This window comes from Ornithodoros turicata, unplaced genomic scaffold (genome assembly GCF_037126465.1).
Source record: "Ornithodoros turicata isolate Travis unplaced genomic scaffold, ASM3712646v1 ctg00000915.1, whole genome shotgun sequence".
NCBI lineage: Eukaryota > Metazoa > Arthropoda > Arachnida > Ixodida > Argasidae > Ornithodoros > Ornithodoros turicata.
In genome coordinates, this window is record NW_026999417.1 from 407,550 (window position 1) to 425,195 (window position 17,646).

At 45.8% G+C, this 17,646-nt stretch overlaps 1 protein-coding gene across 3 annotated transcripts in view; it reads left to right on the plus strand.

The window, feature by feature from the left end:
* Nucleotides 1-17,646, plus strand: part of LOC135375679 (spatacsin-like) — a 504,414-nt gene that overhangs the window by 378,716 nt on the left and 108,052 nt on the right. For all 3 annotated transcript variants that reach the window (XM_064608337.1, XM_064608338.1, XM_064608339.1), the window contains 4 exons: nucleotides 14,639-14,857; nucleotides 15,091-15,231; nucleotides 15,588-15,839; nucleotides 16,540-16,656. In XM_064608337.1, the coding sequence (XP_064464407.1) occupies nucleotides 14,639-14,857; nucleotides 15,091-15,231; nucleotides 15,588-15,839; nucleotides 16,540-16,656 (729 nt within the window). The remainder of the gene's footprint in view (nucleotides 1-14,638; nucleotides 14,858-15,090; nucleotides 15,232-15,587; nucleotides 15,840-16,539; nucleotides 16,657-17,646) is intronic.

Consider the following 17,646-nt stretch of genomic DNA (forward strand, 5'->3'; position numbering starts at 1 on the left):
TTTAAAAGTTTTCATGGATAGAAGGGTGTGGGAAACACTGACCTCAAGTGTATTAATTCTTCTTGTTATTTACAATCAGGTGCCCATGTCCTAGTAATCTGCAAAAGCCTTAGCTTTCTGGCGGGAAATTGCTCATTAATCTGAGTGTGTTTTATGGAAACAGGCTGTAACCAGGGTGTCGAACCGAATCCGAACCTCAACCGAAAACCGTACCCGAGCCGTTATTTTCGCCGGAACCGAACCCGAACTGAAATTATCATGATGCTGTTGAACCCGAACCGGAGCAGAAACGGAAGAAAAATAATAGCAGTAACCGGTTCGCAACGAAACTTTTCGGACATAGAGAAGTCAGCATAAGGGTTCAAGTGCCTCTCAGTCCCCGAACGAGGACAGATTGGTTATCCATATCATGGATTTCGCAAATTTTCACCTAGCAGTCAAACCAGGACGTATAGTAAGTATGTTTTGAGTGTCTTTTTAACACGTCGAAGCGCAGTTGTCCTTGTGAGCGCCGCGGCTAGTCGCTAGTGCTACGCACGCGCTCGACGTCTGCTCTTCAGATAGGACGCGCCACACGGACGCTTGTCAAACGCTGGGTTTCCAAGCAAACGTCGTGGCCGTCCTCTGCTAGCAACTGCTGCATTTTCTGAAAAGTGAGTGGCCTGCCATCATCCACCGAATGAAGCAGGAATGGAGTAGACGAGTTGTGTATCTTTATAGAAAGAATCTGTGAATTAAGCAAGCACCCAAAGTTTCCCTTTACACGTGAGCAGTAAAAATTAAACAAGTCAGAAACATGACAATTGGAGGAGCATACGCAGAAAGGTGTCTGCATGATTGGTGGTGGTTTGAAAAATAAATGTAGTCTGTTTACTGGTAGTGCAACTGTGTCGTGACACATTGCCCTTGTGTTGTGGATTAACTGGTACACTGATGTGTACCAGTTGTGTAACAGTGTCGGGAAGCTAAAGTAGATATTAGAGGACGTATTATGCCTCAAAATTTTATATCGATACTTTTACTTGGTCCGTTTCTCTGTGGATAAATCGTGAAAATCAAAAAACCGTCGCCACCGAACATTCCCAATCAGCTATACCTGTGTTTCAGCTCCTTCCGTCAGATGGCTAAACGGTCGAACGCGGCGTCGCAGACGATATCGAAATGAAGTGAACAAGTGGAACCAGGGTGTCGGAGCGAACCGAAAACAAAAAAAAAAAAACACAAAAAAACGCTATTTTGGAGCGAACCGGAACGGAATTGAAGCCGTGTACGTTTTTTTCGCTCAGGAGGGAAATCGAAAAATTTATTTAACGGTTTTCGGTCCAAGCAAAAACTTCGCCGGTTTGGACTACGAGTATGCGAATTAAACTGACGTTGTGAGTTCTGAAGTCATGTCATGGATACTTTACGAGGGTTACTGTTACGGTGCAATGTATGTCGATATACTATGGCCCTTAGGCTCGCTTTGTAACGTTTTATCGTTCGCGCACATATACTTACAGGTACATGTGACCGGTTGTGGCTCTCTACCATAGTGCCGTAGTGTTCGTTTTAATTTCATCCGCCCAAACTCTCCTCAACTAAATAGCGACCCAAGGGGGGTGCGTAACGGCTTCTCTATCGGTAATATCGCGCAACGCGTCCCTTGTTTGAGAGCAGCGAAGTTGAATACATGTATCCGCGAGGCAAGCGCGTGCGAACTGGTGCCTCTTTTGTGGACAGGACACGAAGAAAAGAAAACGGAGCCGTCGAGCGCGTTTGTGAGTGAAGATGTTCCTCGATTTGCGTCGTACTCGTGCTTTAGTGCTTGCTGGCTAGGAAGCAGCAACAGACAATGGGATGGGATGCGATTGCACCAATCCAGCAAGAAAGTACTTTACGTACGACATCACAACAAACAAGTCCGCCTGTATCATGCGCTTCAAGAAAGGAGAAAGCCTATTTGAAGAGACAGTCACCTACAGGGACCAGGAGCTGCCAATTTCACAGCTGCCTATTAAAATCAAATACCATGTATGCGGAATAAACGGGTTTACATTTTGCAACATCGATTTTTTTTTTCTGGGAATCAATATGCCCACCAGAAGCGGAAACGGTTAAAACCGGTATGAACCGTTATTTTTTTGCTCCGGAGCAGAACCGGTACCGAACCGTTTATGGTAGAACCGGAACGAAAAACGTTTCGGTTCGACACCCTGAGTGGAACTGAATGCTGACGCTACAACGCCGGGCGTTCAATCGTTTCGCCATCTGACGGAATGCGAGCTGAAACGCAGAAATAGCCGGTATAGCCGATTGGAAATGTTAGGCAGCGGCGTTCTTTTCTGTTTTTTTTTTGTTTTGTTTTCATGATCTATCCGTAGAGGAACGGACCAAGTTGCAGTAACGACATAAAAGTTTGGGGCAATTTGCCGTGAACAACACGCAATCACGCAACATCACACGCAACATCACGGCAACAAGCAATTTGCCGTGAACGTTTTTGAGAGCCCTTCAAGGTCGACGAAATGGCGGATGGACAAACATCGACTCACCACTTAGAGAAGCCCCCGGGGAACAGCTACCCGACCTGGCGTTACAAAATAATGATTTTTCTCAAGACGAAATGCCTCTGGCCCACCGTGGGAGGCGAACCTCCAACCGAGGCTGACGCTAGACGCACGTGGGAGAAGCATGAAATGGAAGAGGTATATATGGAAGAGGAGTATATGACACTGGTTCAAGCATGAGTGATCCAACTAATGAGACAACAGCGACACAGCTGAAAAAATATGAGCCCGGCCCTGCACAAGGACAGAGTCCGCTAAGGAGATCTACACGGGTCTGGAGGCCACCTGACCGACTGCAGGTAGCCCCCCAAAAGCCAAGCTATTCCGGCATCGTTGAAGAGGAACCGCAATAACTCCGGGGTTACGATGAAGCGATAGCGTCACCACAACTAGCTAATTGGCTAGAGGCAATGGGACAAGAGCTTTCATCATTTCATCACATGGAAACCTGGGCTCTAGTACAGCTTGGGACAAAACTTTGCGGAACACAGCAGTCGCGTAATGCACAGGATCGGATGAAATTACAAACAGGTGACAGGGCAACCGACAAACCTGTTTTTTGTTAATTTGTTCCTCTCCGGGTCGCTACCATGGAGACACTGTGATAAAGGAATGCACGAGCGCTATATTCTGTAAACTTTTGTCCCAAGCTGTACCAAGAGAGCCGCACATGAAGGTGGTGAAGTCAAAGTAGGTCTACCGCATCAAGAGAGACGCGACTGGAAAGATTGATAAGTACAAGGTCGCCTCGGGTAGCTGTAGGAGTCACCCAAGTGGAAGGCATAGACTACTTAACATTTTCACCCTTGGTCAAGTTAACAAGCTTTGGACTGCTGCTTGCACTGGGATTAGAAGAAGGAATGGTCATACGGTAGCTTGATGTAAAGACTGCGTACTTTCATGGAAAACTAGACGAAAAATTTTACATGGCACCCCCCAGTAGGGCGCCCTGGCCAAAGTGGAAAATTCTGCTAGCTGAACAAAATCTTTATGGCTTAAAACAGTCCGGGCGAACATGGATTTAATGCGTCGAGCAGCAGCAGCAACAACAACAAGAACTTTATTGTGAGATTATGAATGGGAAGTTTCATCGCCAGAGGCGATATTAACTAAAATAAATGGTCCTGGTGGAGGACAATGAAGTGGGATCATTCGAAGTGGACCAGAGCAGATGGTTGGTCGTGTTTGACACGCTTGCTTGCCCTGGGACAGCGCTAGCTGATAGTTCCGTCATTAAGACCACAACAGGAGCCAAGTAATTTTCTTATCATATTGGTGAGGTACTGTCTACAGCACCTGCTTTTTCGAGGAATCCACCGCTTCGCTGGTGCCGGATCCCAGGGAAATTATAGAGTTGTTGAGTGATAAAAAGATCGCTAATGCCGGTTTCACAATAACGTTTTTAGCGTCCGGGGTTTTCACGGACGAAATACGGACCCATTGATGTCTATGGTGCTATTGACACGTGCACGTTTGTTCGCGGACCGTGTATCCGTGCCAAGAAACTCTCAGTATGTCCTATTCGCCTCTCCAGCTGGCTGCTCGCCACCCAGTGGACCCCAGCAGAAGCACTGAATGAATGATAGTTACAGCAGACGACAGGTATATTTCCCGCTGACCGGAAACTGCCGCAACTTCCTTTCGTGTGCGATGGACTTATCCGGCTTACAGAACTCAAACAGCAGCAGCGCTGCTCAATTCCGCATTGCAAAACTACTGCGCAGATGAATATTCTGTGTCGAGAAGGGAACAGGAAAAAGATACAGGAGCGGCGTGAACGAAATCAACGAAGACAGCGGGAAACCACGCGCGAGTTATGTTATTTGTACATGTTTTCAAACGTGTCTCGTGGAAGTGGTTGTGGTGATGGTGAAAGGGCTCGCCGTTGTCGGCCTCACAGAGGTGCGCAACGACACGACTGACGCTCTGGGGAATGTACGTCCTGGGACGACTTCTGGGGGAACTGTGCCGACATATGTCTGAAAGCGTCTGAGGAACACCCATGAAAAAACCCAGACAGCACAGCAGGCACAGGGAGCCAAACCCGGGACCTCCCAGTCTTGACGTGACATGGCCAGCACGCGCTGTTTTATTTTTAGTATTATTATTACTACTGCTGCTACTACTAGTACTACTACTACTGGTACTACTACTACTCACCCGACGAATGTAGGAATGTTTCGGAAGTCGGATCGTCACGGAAGCATTTACGTACAACATAAACGCGAACGCGGCGAAATCACCGAAAATACTCAAATGTAGCAGTGCGTGAATATTGATTGATTTACAAAATATATATGAATTAGCTAAATGTTCCTGTGACAGGCTACCACACGCGCTCTCTGAAACACAAGAAAGAGATAGGGTGCAGAAACTGTACGGCTACAAATTTTAAAATGCGTACTGCAATATATGCAGCTTAGAGAGAAGTGAGGCCGAGTACAACATAAAGGTTATTTAATTTCGTACCCCTGATTTTCGACAAATCGGGCACAAGGCATGGTGTTCAGGTATCATAGTAATACGCATGTGCTGAGTGTATCGTGCAGTTAAGAAAAAGCTAAGCTTCAAAGCAAAGTCCTTCGGGGGTGCTCCGTTTTTATTTACTGAAAACTAGTTTATAAATCTTCATCCAAAACTGGGACTACATACAGTGTGTTCCACGATAGGATGCCATTAAATAAAAAATAAAAAGAAATAGTTTTTACTTTTGAAAATTATGCGGCTACTTGGAATGCACTCATTCAAACTTTTGCCAGAGATTGGGGCCGTTTGCAGTAGTGTTACATATAAATTAGGCTAATTTTGTTAATTGAACTCGTAAATTAGCCCGGCAAAGGAAACATTTTTGTGCATTAATCTGGAAGCGTATCGCCCTAGCACAAAAATGCACTCAAAATCGCGAGATTTTTCACAAGATTCCTACCGAAATTTGACAATCGCAAATCCGTCATTAAATGAAGCGCGATCGCTGATATTTACGTTTGGCTCCGTTTTATTTGGCTCCGCTCTGGGTTTATTTATGCCGAACGATTGGCTCCGTTCAAATACCCTTCCCCTTGTGCAAAAAAGGAAACCACGCCACAATCGCACGTACACCCTTATCAAAGTATCTGTCCTCAGCTACCGACAATGAGAGCGAAAAGACCCTCGATCGGAATAAAACATGTCGCTCTTCCCACTTTGTCTCGATAGAGGCGGAGCCGAGAGTTCCGCAGACACAAATTTCACCGCCCATACTTCGTCTTCGTCCAGCGACGTGTCTTCGGCCGTCAAATTTCTGTCCAAATCTTGTGAAAAACCCATTGATTTTGACTGGAATAGTGTGCAATGGCGACTAGCTTCTAAATTCATGCAGAAAAGTACTACCTTTCCTTGGCTAATTGGCGAGTTCAGTTAACAAAATTAGCTGAGTTAATGCATGACATGAATGCAAACAACCTCATTCTGAGGCAAAAGTCTGTATGAATGTATTTCAAGCGGTGTTTTTTTTTTTTTTTTTCATCAGCAAAACCGAAACCGAACGGTTAAATGCAGTTAATTCCCAGTGTTTTGTAACAACCACAGAAACCAATAGTGGCGGGCTATGGATTTCGAGTTCCCTTAAACATTATAGACCCAACATTAAACACGTTTCGGTATCTCTGCGCAGAACTCCTTTAATGGGTACCACGCGACCTGGAGTAGCTTGTCCTGCGGTGAGCGGGCTCACATTTCTATTTTTTCTCGTGTCATCATCATCATCAGAAAAAAGGAAACGGCCCAAACCCAGCCCACGGCCCGGGTCCGGTAGGCATGGTGTTAACCCGGCCCACATCGATCAATGCCAGGTTCGCGTTTGGTCCACGAACTGAATCTGACTATAGCTTGTACTGGCCTGATCAAAACCTCGGTGTTCCGGAATCCGGGACATTCCGGTTTTGTTCAAGGCAGGATAAAGGCAGATCCAGCCTCGAACCAACTGGAAGAGACCTGAACGACCCCGGATTCCTCTTGATGCGGCCTGATCAAAGCCAGATCCGAGCTGATCCAGTTTGATCCGGATTTTTTGTACGGGGCGTAGTATTTCCAGTATTTCTGCGAATGGAAGACTCTGAGGGGCGCCTGGGAGAGAATCGCAGTGCTGTTGTGTTGTAGGCTCTAGCAACAGTTCCGAAAATTCAAAGAACAAAGACAAAGTTCCATAAATCTCCCCTAGAAGGATCGCACACAGCGTTGGATCAGTACTGTTCGGCATGTGAAGTGAGTTCACTTTGATCACCACAGTATTATCGAAATGAGCTATAGTGTTACGGAAGTGAGCTATACAGCAGCACGAAGAGCACGAAAGGGCATGATTCACATAGCAGACGACAATTGGTCCTGTCGTCGGCTACGGAATACCTTGTGACTGAGCTGTAGGATATTCCCCGCGGGCAGAAGAGCGCGAGAGGACATGACACACATAGCAGACGACACCGTTGGCCCTGTCGTCTGCGAAGGAATATCTTGTGACTCATCTGCAGGTATTCCTCAGGGTTAGAAGAGCATGAAAGCACGACACATATAGCAGACGATACCATTGGTCCTGTCGTCTGCTACAGAATATCTTGGCTCAGATGCAGGATGTGCGTCATGTCTTTCCGGGAGTCCCAAGATATTCCGTAGCAAATGACAGGACCAATGATGTCGCCTGCTATGTGCGTCATGCCTTTTCGTTTTCTTCTAACCACGGGTAATATCCTGCAGATACTCCTCCGCAGACGACAGGACCAATGGTGTTGTCTCCTAGTGCATCATGCTTTTTCGCACTCTGCTAACCGCGGGAAATCTCCTGCAGATCAGTCACAAGATATTCCGTAGCAGACTACATGACCAGTGGTGGCCTCTGCTATACTTATGCTCCCCAACTCCCGATATCTCGGCGCCGTGCAAATGCTCAACATAAGATGCAGCAGAACTTCAGTCCCGTCAGCAGCTGTTTTTTTTTTTCCTGCCACTACATATGTCTGTAGAATATTCCACGGGGATGTCCTACGTGTGAATACACGGGTATAGTGCTTAAAAACACAAAGAATTGATTCAGGTGGTACTGGGATTAAATTGAATAGCACCTGGATTATTTCAGATGGCACCCGGATTAAACTGAATGGTGCCTGGATTATTTCAGGTGGCACCTGGATTAATTCAGATGGCACTTTGACTAAAACGGGCGAGAAAACCTGTAGATGGCCCATCTTCTGGCTGTCTTGTTGCACCTGACCTTCTCTGCCTTGCCTTGCCTTTTGTCTTTGTTTGTTACACGTGAAAATAATATTTATAAGAAGATTGTTTTCCCGCGATTAAACTTAGTTGAGTTTATGTAGTTGTCCAGTCAACTTCTTCCTCGGGTTATGGGAAAGAGTTGTCGTGAAAGAGAGCTCTTCCTTTGCCGCTTTGAATGCTGTATCGGCCTCACTGCTCCAATGTAATTTGTTGGACACACGTCGGTTCGTCAAAGCCGTCAGAGGTAGCACTGTTTCAGCATAATTGAGTATATAATTAGTAGTAGTAGTAGAACATGCATAGTGCACTTCGAAGTTGTGTCTTATCTACTGGTCTCTGAAGTTTCGTGATTGCGGCAACCTTTTCTGGATCAGATTGCGGCAACCTTTTCTGTTTCCCTGAACCTACCGAGTGCCCAAGGTACTTGACTTTTGGTTAGCCAAACCTGCATTTTCTTCACATTAGCTGTCAACCCTGAATGCTTCAACGCCGACAGTACCGCCTCAAGGTGATGCACATGTTCCTCCCATGTGTCGAAGTGCACTGCAATTTCGTCAATATATACACAGGCATACTCCTTGTGCGGTCTTAGTATCTGCTTCATGATCCTTTCGAAAGTAGCCACTGAGTTCTTCAAACCGTACACTCTAAATCGTTTCACACCTTTAAAGGTGTAAAATAGGTGTATTAACAAAGATCACACCCCTTTCACACCCTACGACTTTGTTTTGGAAGTTCCTGAGGGTGTAACAATGGTGTACTACACCCTCAGGTGAAATATGGTGATAGTGTGTCGCCAGGGTGTAGAAAGGGAGTATGTTAGTTTTCGTTCACATGAACAAAAGTAAATATATACAACAACAGGGAACAGGAAGTTACATTACAAAAGTGCATGCCCTGGATTTACAACACGTCTACCATCTGGTAATGCATGCAGATTTAGAAGATCTGTTGAGATAGTGCTTAAATTTCTTAAAACACGTTGCTCCTCATTGCAAGACAGAACAAATACATGATAGTGCTCATCATACTCAACTGTAGTTAATGTTTGTACGAGAAAAATGGTATCAGAGTTAATAACGTGTATGCCTGCAATCTCTATGAACACGGGTAAGTCCTCCTCGGAAGATTCTTTGGCAAGCCAACAGGAAATTTGTTATCATTATCAACTGCACTTTTCACATAGACTATAGATTCTGCGTGAATATCACGGTCATGAATGTAACTCTGAATTGTTTCTGGGGCATGTTGAAGTAGTATCTCCTTGGAATCATCAGTAGATGTGGCATTTCTCATGAAGGGCTGCGACCACACATACATTTGATAAAATTGATGCCTTCTTGCTAATGAAAGGGTTATGCCCTTAAAATGTAAATTTTTTCTAGCAACATCTTTAAAATGCTGGTGTTTCCCTTCGAAACGCGTACAACCATACAGATAGGAAAGGACCAAGCATCCTGATGAGTCGCGGATAATGAACAACGTAATGCATTTTACAAGGGTTAGATATTTGTGGGTACAACACTGCAAAGCCTTGAAGAAGGAATAAATGCAGCGTTCTAAGTAATGAACACGCATATGGGGGAGGTGCCTGCTCATGAGAAGGTCTACAGTTTCACGAAAAGCTATATACAGCTGCCATGCTTCATTGCCATGCACAGCTGCCACGCCATACATGTCTGTATGTCGGCTGTGCATGTTTACCCACATATTTAATCACCTTGATGTGCATACATATATGGACCTCAATGTGATTATACGCAATATGCTGGTAATTCTGAAAACACAGTTACCAGCATATTGCCAGAAACCCAACAGTTTTATTCGGCATTACACCCTTTACACCCCAATTGCCATGAGGGTGTTAAAATACACCTTAAAAGGTGTGCGCCATGAACATTTTGATTTACACCCTTTAAGGTGTAAAACGATTTGAGTGTAGGGCATCACATCCCACGCGTATAAGCCCTGTGGTGTGGCGAAAGCTGTGTATTTTTGGGATTCTCCTTCCATCGGGATCAGCCAGTATCCCCGCGCCATATCTAGGACCGAGATATATCTCGACGTAGAAACTTTATAAATTAGTTCTGATATGTTCTCCATGGGGAACTGGTCTATTTCACTCACCCCATTCAATTTTCTGAAATCAACATACATTCTCATTGTGTTATCACGTTTTGCTACACACACCACAGGATGCGCTACTTCACTTTCCACAGGGTAAATGAGCCCCCATTTTAACAGTTCCTCGATCTGCTTGTCGACTGCCTCAAGGCGACGGGAACCTTGTACGGGAAAAATTTACTCAGCTTTGAACCTTCCACTAGCCGGATGCGATGACACCCTAATTTACACTTCCCTGGTTTGTCATTAAACACAGACTGAAACTTGTAGATTACTTTCTTCAGCTTTAATCTCTGTGCTTCAGGTAGATGCGGTGATACAATCGCAATCTCCTTAGGTGTGGTTCTAATTCTGGGTAGAGGTACGGTACTAATGCTTACAAAGTCCTCATCTTCCTCAAAAATTACCCCTACCGCATTTACTCTGGTCGCATATGGCCGCAACTTATTTGCATGAATCCAACGCTCAGTTCCGTCCTCTAACGTTACTGTATAACTGTTCATACGCTTCTTCTCTTTGACTGTTGCTGGCCCTTTCCACTTGAACTTAAGCTTACACGTACTATCACTCTCCAGTATTAAAACTGCATCTCCTGGCTTGGATTCGCTTGTCCTAGCCCTCAAATATAACGCGACGTGTACTCATTTTGCTTTAGTGCTGTTCTCTTCTTTGGACATGGATGACATACATTCTCGTAGATCCCTTAAATAAATGCTAGCTAGTTTATTTAGCCCCATAGGTGGTGTCCAGCCACCTGTCCGTGTTTGTTTTAGAATAGAAAGTGGACCGTTAGGCACGCGACCAAGCCTCAATTCGAAAGGGGACGTTTCTGTGACTTCATTAGGTACTTCTCTGTACTCCCATAGCATGCAGAGTGCCTACTTGTTCCACTCTCGGCCCTCGGCTTCGATCACGTGCCTTAGCATGGCCCTAAACGTTCCATTCCATCGTTCCACCAGACCATGGCTGGTTTCGGGAACCGCATTTCGACTCCCATTCTGGTCGCTAGTTCCTGAGTCAGTTTTCTGGTAAAATTGGTGCCTTGATCACAGCTGATCATTTCTGGCGTTCCATACCTAGCGAATATCTCGATCAGTGCTTGGCACGTAGCCTTTGCAGTTAAATTTTTCAATGGCACAACTTCACGCCACCTAGTACTCAGGTCTACTACGCTGAGCGCATATTTATGTCCACGTGCTGATGGTGGATCCAAAGGCCCAATACAATCAATGTAAGCTACCTCGAACGGTTTCTCGGGTCGAATCAGAGGGGTAATCGGAACACGGTTAGTTGTATTGCTCCTAGAGAATATCTGACAGTTATGGCATGACTGGCAGTGTTTCTTCATGTCTGACGGCCAGTAAAACGCGCTTTTCACCCACTGCTTCGTCTTTTTCATCGAAAAGTGGCCTCCCCAAGGCGAGTCTTGCGCCAAGATGAGAACCTCTGCGTCCGACCGGCAACACTAGTTGCTTATAAACACGTGACCCGTTCCTTTCAACGTGGAGTAAAAGACCATCATCTAGAACCATGCCGGTGGTTCCTTCTCTAGCCAGTTCCCATAGCTCCCTCAAAGTCTTACGTGACTCTTCGCTTTTACCGGCTTGCTCATGTTTCTCACAATCGACTACATTTACGGCTAACTCTACTGTATCCCCAAAATTGTGTGGTTTTTCAATATATTCCTCCTCCTCAAAGACACACTGGTCTTTCATACCTTCCTTCGTGTCATCAGACTTCACGCCGTCGTCTACTATAGTTGACATCTCTTCGGCTTATCTCTCAATTTCATGCCGGATTCTGTTTCATCTCCTCTAGTCATCAGGTGTTAACAGAACATCTACACCCACACACAATTTGCCTGTAACTGCACAGAGTAAGTAGCTGTTGCGCACACTCCCTATCAGACTCAAATCCTAGGGGAATTTCCATAAGTTCTGCTTCCGCAAAGTTGCCAAAAGCACCCCTGAGCTTCACTTCTTGACAGCCCTTTTCTCTCCAGATCTCAGGTACCACATCTTTCCTGACTATTTTACGTCAGCACCTGAATCAATGCGAGCATTCACCACCTGTCTATCTATGCAAAGGCGCAACGTGGGTGGATCTTTGTGACTTAACTCCTCCGATTCTCTCACCTCTTTGCATACAAGCGTGATCTTAGCTACGGTGCTGTCATCTTCACTCGTTTTCTTATCACCTGAGCGAGTCCCTAGCCTACTTCTCTTAGCTGTCTCAGGGCAGTGACTCTTATAGTGGCCCAATTCACCGCATCCGTAACATTTAACTGTACTCCCCCGATACGAGTTCCGATTTACCGCACCGTTTCCTTGGCCACCGGCGGCACCTTCTTCTCCAAATAGCAATTAGGATTTCTGTGGTGCTTAGCCTTCTGCTTGCTATCATCAAAATTCTCAGCTACCTCCGCAAGCTTTTCCGGTCTGAACCACGTGTCTGCCTCTGTTAGCATGAGGTACGATCTTGCATCATCTGGCATAACCGCCTTCAAACGATCAGCAATCACCAGATCACGCAGATCTTGCAAAGTCTTAACCTTGCGGCTGGTGATGTAGTGATCGAACAGGGATTCTAGCCGCGTGCAGAACTGGCTCCACGATTCTGAATCGTTCTTACGTGACTGAAGAAACAGGCGTTTGTACTCCCCTGTCGTCAAGCGCAGCTGTGTCAGGATTTTCTGTTTTAAGTCCGCGTACTCAAGGATCTGACCATTGCCATGCCTCGCAATTACACCTCTCATTTTCACATAGGGATACGTGAGCAAAACAGGACCCAGGACGTCTTCGGGTACCTCAAAACTAGCGAAAACGGTTTCCACAGATGTGAACCATGCGGGTACGAGTGCTTCAGCCTCTGGCATAGGTGTTAGTACACCCTTGAGGTCTCTAGCGTACTCTCCCACTCTCGCTCTACTAGTACTCGGTCTGCTACCCGTGCTCGCCCTGTCACTCTCCAGTTGCATCAACTGTACTTTAGCCTTATACACTTCTAGCTCTAGTTGTAGCTTTTCTAGTACACTTTCATGTACTGATTCAGAAACGGATCCTGGGTCACTTGCTATGGTAACCGGCGCTGCCGCCTCATCTTTTCTCTATCCTGAATCTTCTCGGTACCCCCTTTCATAGCCATATTCGTAGTCAGCAGTCAGCACTGACATGGTGAGCCCTCAAACCAGACGTACAAAAGGCACTCACCTACTGATTCGATACTTGACTTGGCCTTGTGCTGTCGTTGATCCACTTAAGGACCACCTCCCACAAACACGTAATACTTGGTGTGAGAATTTTCCACAAACACCGTGTCAACCAAGCTGTGCAGCACACCGCCGCTTTGGGATGTCCGTATCCGAACCACCCAAGTCCCCGACTTGTCCCACAGATGTTGTCGGTCTTCTTCCCACCTGGGTTTCCACGAAGCGATGCCATGGCCTCCACGTAGGTAACGCAGATGACGTTCTTCCCGATCCGGGGAATCAGGCTTCTCACTTGGATACGGCCCACTCTGTCCACCGTCGGGTCTGTGGCTTCTGACGAAGATATCTCCAATGCTGTTCGTCCCAGCTGCAGTGAATTAGGCTTCTCACATGGATATTGCCCACTCTGTCCACTGTTGGGTCTCTGGCGTCTCACGAAGGTGTCGCCAATCGGTAATGCAGGAACTTCTTGAACATCACCTTTCCTGTCAGCCGTCGTCTTGTCTTTTTCAGAGCCTCCGGCATCGGCGTTGTTCCCTCCCCTGCTGCCGCTGTCCAGGCTTAGTTTCGGCGAAGCAGGTCACTCACTTGCCTAATCTGTTCGTCGGCATCCTGATATCCTAGACCTGGCCTGTCCTGACATACCTTGCTTCTGTAGATCCCTTCCTGTCGGCTGCGCCAGTCAACTTCTACATCGGGTTATGGGAAAGAGTTGCCGTGAAAGAGATGGTGGTGAGATGACGCAAGTCCGTTTCGGAGACAGCCAGGCCAGTCCAGGTTGCAGCAGAAGATGTTTATTTTACACTCTCTACAAGTTGTCCAGCACTACATCATTCCAAAATGACCAAAAAGTCCCTCTGCGTGGGCGACACGACCTTTTTGTTCAAACATCCGCGTCCTCCCAATCTCGTAACAAGCAAAATACAAACCAAACTTTCACTTTTTAAAGTTCCCTCATTAGTCAACTAGCGGTAGCTCCAAAACACTCTAGTCCAACGGCGAGCGGGTATTCTCAGAGTTCTACGTGGGGAGGTTTGCTTCCTTTTACTTTCTTTTCCCTTTAGCAGGAACCCCAGATGTTGTCAATCAGTAAATAGACCATTGGCAAGGCAGGCAAAATATATGTTTTACACTCTGGTCTCCAGTTGTATGTCAGGAGTTGATATTTTTTTACTTTGAACTTAACATGTCCTGTGCGTTTTTTTCTGTCCCCGTTTCAGTTGCTGCTGCATTCTACAGTATGTGGCGGACAGAACAGTGAGTAAATGGGCGTGGGACGAATAATCACCATTCCCTCAATTTTTATAAGAACTTTGTTTTTGGAATTCCTTTGAATTCATCTGCTAGGTAAAATGGAGCTGTCGGAATCAAGAGCTTCTTTCTCTCTTTTCAAAGAGCCGATTGGTCTCCATGAATTTCCTTTGTGCCTATGAAGTTGACAAGTCTGACATTAAGTTGCTTGGCAGAACATTTAGTTAACCTTCATGTTTTGATCGAAGTGACTGTTTTACAGATCTCAGGTGCTCCGGACTTCGCAATGCTGGTGAACCTGTTGGAGCACAGCGAGGGTGAAGACTTGGGTATCACTCTATACGACCTATTTGTCGCCGAAAAACCAATGGAACTGTTAGAACGAGCCGTGCATTTCCTGAACCAGACAAGACATTTTGTTCGAGCTACTGCTGTAGCGAGATGTGCTGCTCTTCATTTGGCTGATGTGGTCCTTGAACAGGTTTGTTTCAATTTGGCTCCGAAAGTAAACTATGAGCTATAATCTCCATGGAGTTAGTGCATCCCTGCGTTTATGCCATTCTCTGTGAGCTATAGCTTTATTGTGAACACCTTCGGTTGCATTAATTGCAGCCACGAGAGTCCTTCGCCTTAAATGTATTACGTTATTCTGTCCATTGTTTCCCGTTCACATGACTATCAGGATGCGCTTTAAAGAAGTCTATTTTGCTGCAGATGAAGCTCAAGTTCGACGACTGTGCACATAAAAGCGAGGAGGATATGGAACAAGTGCAATGGGATGACTTCTTGAAGGAGTGCGATAGGTGTTTTCAAGAGGCAGGACTCGATGCACAACAAGCCTTCGACTTTTTCAAGGTATATTGCATTGAAATGTCATTCACATTAAATGATAAGGCGGTTTTTGTCAGCTGCTAAATTAGCATATTTTCTCCTGCACGTATAAAGGAGGGCCTTCACTTTTACAGGTGACTGAGTGAGTGCGTTTCTCAAAAATTTCAGTGCACACGAATAGACTGCATATAAATAACACTCCAGGTTATCCCACATCTATATTCCATCCTCTTATCTGTGCATACTCTGTAATACAGTGATAAGACAGTTAGCAAAAACATTTGCACTGGTGGGAGTATTAGAGGGACAAATTGGAATTATATCTGCCATGATGTACACTGGACGTTGTCAGTACACTAGGGGCTACTCTGTTATTGCAGGTACGAGCTTCACTGGTGAAGAGCTACTGCGTTAAGTACAAGATTATGCGACTCGCCTCTGTATGGCTGGATAAAACTTGCTACCCACCTGAGGAGTGTGATAGCTACCGCCTGCATGTCTGGCTCTTCCGTATCAAAGCTGAAAAAGAGAAACCATCAGAGATTATTCCATCCGACGAACCGGATCACAGGGCCCTCATACTTCCATCTATGGCGACGCGATCACCAGTCATCAGCCTTGCAGATGCTGAGGTGACGTCATATTGAAACGTGTAGTCACTACATGCTGATGTTCGTTGTCTTACCATGAACCAGTGCACAAGGACAGCAAAGGACAAAATATAAAAAATGTCCAACCTATAAAGCGTGACGCACTGACTCACGCTAGACTGCGCTCCACAGATTCAGGAAGCGTGGTCTTACTTTCTTACTTTTTGATTTTTATAATATCAATCTGTTCTATTACAAGTGGCGATTTACAAGAATAATATTCCAAATTTATTGTATAATTATGATTTGAATATCAGAAACGCTTGAACGATCGCACAGGAATTCGTATCACCCACATGAATTTATTGTCACACGTTTGCTGGGTAACTAAAGTGAACTTGTATAATACTATAATTTCGATTAGTATTTCGTGTAGCTTTACATGTCGACTCATTCAACGCACAATAGGAATTTTGCCGCCGCACAAAACATGACAACGTAGCTGTGTTCTAGTGTAGTCGATTGAAGTTGAAGTGTGTCCACCGTATTGGGCGTATGGACAATCAGGTTGTCCGTCTGCTGTCTCAACTGTTATTCACAGAAAGGTCTTACCCAAGAAATTGGCCGTATATCGAGCAAGAAATCAGCACCAGTTGGAGATCTGGCAAACTGCGCGTATTGTCCCCGTATTTTAACCTATATGGGACATCTAAGAGCGTCGATGCATAACTTTGTATTCTAGGAGCTGGAGGCATTAGAGAGAGTGACGAATCAACTTCTGCTTCATGAGCAGTTTGGGCAAGCTACCTTCGTTATATCCGCCTTCGGCCACGCCACATTGGACTACCGTGTTCTGACGGTGAGTTTATTTCATACCGTGCATTTTTGCCATGTCCTTTTTACAACTCGATGAGTAAGTAGTGCATGTTTGCTCATCCGAAATGCCCGACCATAGCCTCCTATATACTACATGCCTGCCCAATGAGGCACAATCGGCCTTTCACGGGGGCGCCACTTTCCTAAGGTCGGAAACACGGACAGTCAGAGCAGTGACAACCTTTGCCTGCCCTATAAGCGTACGCTGCAGTATGCTCGTTGCATACCCTGCTCTACAGCGCTTTGCGGAGATCAATGTCCTGGATGGGTACACGTTGTTCAAGCCTCCGTCATCGCTCAATAAGCCAGTGGGTATCGAAAGACACCGCGTCAGTTAGCGTTGGTACGGTCTCTTTCGGGTGTCATGTCATTTCTCCGACTGTCTGATGCCACGGTTGTAAATTACGCTCTGTATGTAGGAGGAAGGTATCATGACCGACACTGTTATCGCATCGAGGTAGCTATCACCAACCTACGAAACTAGCGCCATTATTGTGGACGATCGGTGCCTGTGTGTTTCGGAATCACTGGGCAGGCACGTAGTATACAGGAGGCTATGGCCCCACAAACACCTGCCGATGCGTGCTGCGCTTCACCAACACATACTTTGAAACTCTCCCTACATCATTAGCAACCCTGACACACATTATAAAGCATTTTAACCGGAAAGTGACTGATAAAAGTTCACTGTACTCTTTGCCGAAGTGCCAAACCCGTACAAAATGCAACACCTGCAACACAAAATGACGTTGCACCAGGCGAAGGGCGGTCCCTGCGCTGGGACCGTACATACAGCATAGAAATATTACGGAAAGCGGCTAAAAGGAAAGGCTGCCGGTTTCAGGTCAGTTCAGGCAGGGAGGTCCCATCGACCTCTTGGATTTTCATTATTTTTTTATATTTAGAAGCTCATCGTACATGATGACCAACAGCGGTAAAATGAAGAATTTCTACGGAATAGTTTTCGCGCAAA